The sequence below is a fragment of the Penaeus japonicus genome, unplaced genomic scaffold, assembly GCF_977035675.1.
Source record: "Penaeus japonicus unplaced genomic scaffold, GWHDUDI00000001_assembly GWHDUDI00000019, whole genome shotgun sequence".
Taxonomy (NCBI): domain Eukaryota; kingdom Metazoa; phylum Arthropoda; class Malacostraca; order Decapoda; family Penaeidae; genus Penaeus; species Penaeus japonicus.
The window spans coordinates 4,473,123-4,480,622 of NW_028234421.1; the positions used below are offsets into that span (position 1 = coordinate 4,473,123).

General features: G+C 49.1%; 1 protein-coding gene across 50 annotated transcripts in view; it reads right to left on the reverse strand.

The window, feature by feature from the left end:
• LOC122262361 (CUGBP Elav-like family member 1) overlaps nt 1–7,500 on the reverse strand; it is a 635,722-nt gene that overhangs the window by 143,796 nt on the left and 484,426 nt on the right. For 9 of the 50 annotated variants that reach the window (XM_086547258.1, XM_086547241.1, XM_086547261.1 and 6 more), the window contains exon 1: nt 3,730–4,281. The exons of 31 other annotated variants lie outside the window; for them this stretch is intronic. In XM_086547258.1, coding sequence (XP_086403384.1) covers nt 3,730–3,770 — 41 coding nt within the window. In that variant the 5' untranslated portion in view covers nt 3,771–4,281. Of the gene's footprint in view, nt 1–3,729; nt 4,284–7,500 lie in introns of those variants that run through there. 10 more of the 50 variants (XM_086547252.1, XM_043030416.2, XM_086547244.1 and 7 more) reach the window with 3 other exon arrangements.

Below are 7,500 nucleotides of genomic sequence, written 5' to 3' on the forward strand. Positions count from 1 at the left end.
ATTTGGCTTTCAGATATCGCATTTCCAAACCAATTCCCCGCGTTGCATGCATGGGTAGATTCAACATTAACATGACTTGCAAACGGAGACAAGATTTCGAAGGCCTCTGGGAGTTCACTGACAGAGGCCGGGTTCCATACATCATTAAAATTCTTCTTTTTTTTATAGCTTATGCATACTAATTATCTCTTTCTGCCACTCTGTCTGTGTCTGTCTGTCTGTCTTTACCCATCTACTCCAACTCTCCTTCATTTAACACTCCCTCCATCCTCCCTCCTACCCATCAATCCTCCATCTACTCCCTCCGTTCATCCCTACCTCTTATCCTCCCTCATTCTTCTCTTTCACTCACATATCCTCCCTCCACTCTTCCTTCCCTTTACCACTCCCTCCCTCCCACCCACATATCCTCAATCGACTCCTCCCTCCCACCCATCTATCCTTCACATCCTCCTCCCTCCCATCCATCCATCCAATATCTACTCCTCCCTCCATCAACCACTCCCTCCCACCCATCCATCCAATATCTACTCCTCCCTCCATCAACCACTCCCTCCCACCCATCTATCCCTCCATCTACTCCTCCCTCCATCAACCACTCCCTCCCACCCATCTATCCCTCCATCATCCACTCCCTCCCGCCCATCTATCCCTCCATCAACCACTCCCTCCCGCCCATCTATCCTTCACATCCTCCTCCCTCCCACCCATCCATTCAATATCTACTCCTCCCTCCATCAACCACTCCCTCCCGCCCATCTATCCCTCCATCAACCACTCCCTCCCGCCCATCTATCCCTCCATCAACCACTCCCTCCCGCCCATCTATCCCTCCATCTACTCCTCCCATCCCTCTAACCTTGCTCTGCATTTTTTTCCTGCTCCCTCGGTCCTATCTCGGCGGATCAGGCCGGTCCTTATAGGGCATCTGATCAACCAACAATTTAGTCTGCCCTGCACCGCCGGGTCTTTCAGTACGAGTGTGGATGTGGATGTGGATGTCGGTGTGGATGTGTGGATGTGTGGATGTGGATGTGTGTGTGTGTGTGTGTGTGTGTGTGTGTGTGTGTGTGTGTGTGTGTGTGTGTGTGTGTGTGTGTGTGTGTGTGTGTGTGTGTGTGTGCATGTGTATGTGTATGTGTATGTTTATGTGTATATGTATATGTATATGTATATGTATATGTATATGTATATGTATATGTATGTGTATGTGTATGTGTGTGCGTGTCCGTGTGTGTATGTGGACTTTTGCCTCTTTCGTCTGGGTGTGCAGGTGTGTGTCCCTCTCGCCTCTCCGGTCTACATTTCATTGCTGTGCTGTGCGAATGTAATATATCGTTTTCTTTGATTTCAGATTTCTTACCAACTCTCTCTTTTGCTCTTCGCTCTGTTGCTCTCTCTCTCTCTCTCTCTCTATTTTTCTCTCTCTTTCTCTTTCTCTCTCTCTCTCACTTACTTACTCAATTACTCACTCACTCACTCACTCTCTCTCTCTCTCTCCCCCTCCTTCCCTCCCTCCCTTTCCATATGCAATCAAAATATCCCTTACTGACACAAGTGTGTTCCCCATCTGTGTCCGGCATAAACGAACCCCCCGCCCTCATCTACAGATGCACACTCGCCCCCCCCCTAACTCCCAAGTGTGAAAGTGTACAAGTGTCCCTTTCCCCGCACACGTGTTAAACCACAAATCCCAAATGATGACTGGGCCACAATTACCATCGCCCCCCCTCCCTTCACTTCGCACCACAAATCCTTACACTTCACTTTATACTACAGTGCCCTACACTTCATGTCACGCTACAGTCCCCGATACTTCGCTTTACACTACAAACCCCTTCACATTTCACCTCACATTACAGTCCCCTACAATTCACTTCACACCAAAACCCCCCTTACACTTCACTTCACACTACAGCCCCCTTACACTCCACTTCCTACTACACGCTTCAAAATGTTCCCTTCAAGCAGCTTTAAGAGTTCGTGAGTGACATAAACACACTCCCCATTCCCCCTGTACGTTTATTCCCCATGAATATGAGGTATATATACGTTTCTCTTCTCAATGAGTATGTGGCTCTGATACACTTATGTTTGCTATGAGCATGAGGCTCCGACACACTTCAGTCCCCTTGGAGTATGAGGCTTACATACACTTTTATATCCAATGAGGGTCACACGCACACGTTATCGTGTCCCCTCTCCAATCGATTTATTATTTCCCCTCTTCTTAATCTACGTTTCCCTTCATCCTTGTCACGTGACTTTCCCCTCCCTTCCACTTATACCTTCATCCGCCTCCCTCTTCTCCTCTCTCTTCCCCTCCTTTCCCCCTTCTCTTCTCTTCGCTTTCCTTCTTTTCTTTTCCTTTCCTTCTCCTCTCTCCCCTATCTTTCCCCTTTCGCCTCTCTAACCCCCCTCCCCCTCCCCCTCCCCATTCCCTTTACCCACCCCTTGCTTCACCCTAGTCATGCCACGTGTAGGTCCTTTTCCGCCAGCCGATGCCAGAAGCTGTCATTTGTCACGTGGTTTTCGGTGGGTGGGTGGGTGGGTGGGTGGGGTGTGGAGAGAGGGGAAGGGGTGGTGGTGGTGATGTATCTCTATTTCGTTTTTATTTTCATTTCCCTTCTTCTCGATCTCTTCCTCCCTCTCCCTCTCCCTCTCTGTCTTTCCCTCCCTCCCTCCCTCCCTCCCTCCCTCTCCCTCTCTATCTTTCCCTCCCTCCTTCCCTCCCTCCCTCCCTCCCTCTCCCTCTACCTCCCCCTCTCCCCTCCACCCTTCCCTCCCTCAAAATCCTCCCACCCCCCCTTTCCCCTCTCCCTTCCCTTTGCAAGTCCCGCCATTGTACTCTCCGCTGACAAATTGTGAGCTGGATGATAACTCGCTCCATTCATCTTATTTCTTTAAAACCGCGTGGCACCCTCAGTGGCACCCTCACCATCCTCGCCCGGCGTATCGCTGTGGCACATCCTCGCGCACCGCATGGCACTGCCGGAGAACAACCCCCCCTACTGCTACCCCCCATCCCTCCCTCCTCCCCTAAGGAGTGTAGCGAGGGGCAGATAGGGGGAAAGGGGAGAAAGGGAGGGTGTTGGGGAGGAGAGGGGAGGTAGGGGAGGAGGAGGGAGGGAAGGTGTTAGGGTAAGGAGGGAGAGGAAAGGAGAAAGGGGAGGGGGGACGGGGGTGGGCAGGACGGAGGGAGAGAGGGAAAGGATATCTAAGATTAGCGGAAAGGGTGCCGAAAGGGGAGATGCCAGTAACGAGTGCCAGATTCAGTGCCTTCGTTCACGCTGGCACCTTCTCCACTCTTTCGCTTTTGACACTTAACGTTCTCTTCTGTTATTTCACGTGTTATTTCTTTCGTTACCTGTGTGGACGTGTGTGGACATGTGTGTATGTGTATGTGTATGTGTATGTGTATGTGTGTGTGTGTGTGTGTGTGTGTGTGTGTGTGTGTGTGTGTGTGTGTGTGTGTGTGTGTGTGTGTGTGTGTGTGTGTGTGTGTGTGTGTGTGTGTGTGTGTGTGTGTGTGTGTGTGTGTGTGTGTGTGTGTGTGTGTGTGTGTGTGTGTGTGTGTGTGTGTGTGTGTGTGTGTGTGTGTGTGTGTGTGTGTGTGTTTCTGTGCGCGTGCGTGCGTGTGCTTGTGCGTAGAATACGTGTTTCAATACGCATGCGTGCCGACGCATCTCCCTCCCCCTAAGAAAAAAACACGAAAAAAAACGAACTCACCTTCCGTCAATGTCAGTCATGTCATAGCTTTCGAGGAGCATGTTCCCGGCTGAGCAGGCGTCCACAGGCGACCCGAACGCGCTCCAAATAGCTTGAGAATTCCAATCGGCTAGTGGTAGCCCCTCGAGCACAACCACCACGTTGGGACTACGGCCCCAAAACAAAACAACAACACGCGAGTAGATCAACAGACGGGTAAACAAATATATATAGATGTATCTTCTAAACTTTTAAAGCTTGATAAAGCGTCCTCTTGAAGAAAGAGAGAGAGAACCAAATCCAAAATAAATCCAAAGTGTGTTCATCGGCAGACGAACGCCGTGGTAAGTACACAACAACAAGAGTTCAAGTCCCCGTCACAAGGCTAGGCTAGGCAAGGCAGCGACCTCTCTCTCTCTCTCTCTTTCTCTCTCCTCTCTTCTTCTTCTATCTCTCTCTCTCTCTCTACTCTCCTGCGGGGTGATATTGGGCCGGTCGCTCCTCACACACAACACACAGCCACACTCGCGCGCGCGTCCTCCCCTCACCAGTGTTACCACTATGACTGAGACCACACTCCTCCCCCCAGCACCACTACAACACCGGATCCCTTCCCTAGCCCTCCCCCACCTCCCCACCTCCCCTCCGCCTCCGCCACCACTACCACCACCAATAACAGGATCGCCACCATCTATGGGAGATGATGGAGAGTGGAGGAGGCAGAGAGAGAGAGAGAGAGAGAGAGAGAGAGAGAGAGAGAGAGAGAGAGAGAGAGAGAGAGAGAGAGAGAGAGAGAGAGAGAGAGACTGAGAGAAAGAAGAGAAGAGAGAAGAGGAGAGCAGATAGAAGAGAAGAAATGAAAAGAAATCAAAGGAGAAGAGGGAGACAGTCAGAAAGAGAGAGTAGAAAGAAGGAGCAAGAAAGAGAAAGAGAGAATGACACCAATAGATAAATCGATTAATAAGTACACTGGGGAGAGAAATCCACGAGACAGACACTCCCATAATATAAGTCTGCTTTCCAGTCTCCCCCCTCTCTTGCATTTCTTTCCCTCTCACTTCATTCTTTCCTAAACGTTTCCCATCCTTATCTTTCATTCTTTCTTTCTGTCTTTTTTCCTCTCTGTTTTTTTTTTTTTTATTTTTTTTCTTTTTTTTTCCTCTCTCTTTTTATTTTCCTTTTTTTTTTTTTTTTTTTATTTTATTTTTTTTCCCCCCTCTCTGTTTATTAGAACAACTTATAAACTTTAAGATAAAAACTAAAAAACATTAATTATACCATTAAAATAAAATATTTACTACTCATATGCATATTTTATTTAACTCCTATTTTATTCCATGACTCGTAAATAATGTGAACTAAAACTATCATGAAATTTGTTTTCAGAGAGAGAGGTGTTTCTCCTTTGGGAGAAGGAGAGTCCTCCTTCCTCCTTGGCCTACGGCCCTTTTCCTTGTCTCTGTGATTTTTAATTGCTGTTCCTTGTCCTTGTCCCACTCCTCCTACTTTTTCCCACATTTTACTGCTTCCGGTGGGGGTGGAGAAGGAGAAGGGGAAGCGGAAGGGGAAGGGGAGAGGGTGGGGGTGGGGAAGGGGAAGGGGAAGGGGAAGACGAAGGGGGAAGGGGAAGGAGAAGGGTAGAGGGAAGGAGAGAGGGGGAGGACTTCTATTAGCTGCAGATTTATTAGGAAAATAAAAGTGCAATTAACTTTCCCATTCCCATTAGAAGGCGTGTAAATTTCTACGTCGGATTTTAGTGCCGCGTCAACGACATGATCTCCCGTCACTTCAACACATGAACAATGTTACTGTTTATAATCCGACATGCTCTACATAACCAATCATAATAATAATAATGATGATAATAATAATAATAATAATAATAATAATAATAATAATAAACATAAATCCACAAGGAAGGAAAAAAACAAGTCCTTCTAGTATGAAAATAAATATATGTAGAATTGAAATAAATAATTCATTCTTTCAACGCTGAATCGATGGAAGGAGGAGGACATGAGAAGAGAAAGAAAAGGAGCAGGAGAAGAAGAAAAAGAAGAAAAAGGAAAATAAAAAAATAGACAAGGACACAGCGAGCAACGGCTGGCTAGGCTAGTTCGTCCACCAAGCTGAGATAAGATTAAGATATTTCCTAATGTCTGCTCTCTCTCTCGTCTCCTCTCCTCTCAAAATCTGTCTTCTTCTCCTCTCTTCTCTCTCTCTCATCCTACATACTCTCTCCTCCCATCCTCTCTCTCTCCTCACATTCTCACTGCTCTCTCTCTCTCCTCATCCCCTCCTTCGCCTCCCTCTCTCTTCCCTCCACTCATCCCATCCTCTCTCCACCCCTCACCTCTCATCTCTCTCCCATCTCACTCTCCCTCTCTCCTCTCCCTCTCTCCCTCTTCACCTCTCTCTCTCTCCCTCCCTCTTCTCTCACACTCTCTCCTTCTCCTCCTCGCCTCTCGTCTTTTCCTCTCTCTCTCTTATACTCCTCATCCTTCGCTCTGCCTATTCTCTCTCCTCTCTCTCTCTCTATCTCTCTCTCTCTCTCTCTGGCTCCGCTCATCTTCCCGTCGTTCTCTTCTCTCTCCCTCTCCACTCTCCTCTCCCTCTCCCTCTCCCTCTCTCTCTCCCTCTTCTCTCTCCCTCTCTTCCCTCTTCTCTCTCCCTCTCTTCCCTCGTCTCTCTCCCTCTCTTCTCTCCGTCTCTCCCTCTCCTCTCTCTCTTCTCTCCTCTCTCTCCCTCCTCTCCTCGTCTCTCCTCTCTCCTCTCCCTCTCTTGCTCTCTCTCCCTATCTCCCTCCTTCTCTCGCCTCTCCTCTATCTCCCCTCTCTCTCTCTCCCTCACTCCCCCTCCCTCCTCCTCTCTCCCCTCTCATCTCCTGTCTCTCCCCTCTCTCTCTCTCTCTCTCTCTCTCTCTCTATACTCCGCCTTCCTCCTTCGTCTCTCTCTCTCTCCTCCGCTCTCTTCCTCTCTCTCTCTCTCTCATCTCGTTTACCTCTCCATCCTCTCTCTCCTCCTCCTCTCTCTCTCTCTCCTCCTTCTCTCCTCTCCTCTTCCCTCTCTCTCCATTCTTCTCTCTCGCCTTCCTCCTTCTCCTCATCTCCCCTCATCCATTCTGTATCCCACTTTTCTTATTTCTTTTTCCAGACCTCTTACCTTATTTGCCTTCCCCTACCAACTCTTTCTCTTTCGTTTCACCTCTTTACATTCATATATTTATCAGCATTCACATAGACTAATATAGGTTTTTCTTCTAACCAGTCTGTTTATCTGCCTACCTACCAGTCCTACCTGCCTGCCTGCCTGCCTGCCTCTCTTTCTTTCCCTCTTGCTCGCTCTCTCTATCTCAGCCCCTTACCCTTCATTTTCCCCTTCTCCCCTCATTCTTCTCTCTCCCTTCTTTCCCCTCATGATACCAAATGACTCAGAACACGACGACGAGAAGGGGAAACAAGAGAGAGAGAAAGGGGGAGGAGAGGGGAGTTACGTTTCCCCTCTCTGTCTTATCCTATACATCCCTAACCCTCCCCCTATCAATAACCCCCCTACTCCTACCCCTCTACCCCCCCTCACCTCCCCCTCACCTCGTCCGTCGTATCGATATAGGTGACGCAAAGTAAACAGGGCTATGTAGACCCTCCCTACTCGCGGCCATGACATTTACCTTACTACTACGCCGTCGCCGCCGCCTCCTCCTCCTCCTCCTCCTTCCCCTCCTCCTCCTCCTCCTCCTCCTCCTCCTCCTCCTCCTCCTCCTCCTCCTCCTCCTCCTCCTTCCCCTCCTCC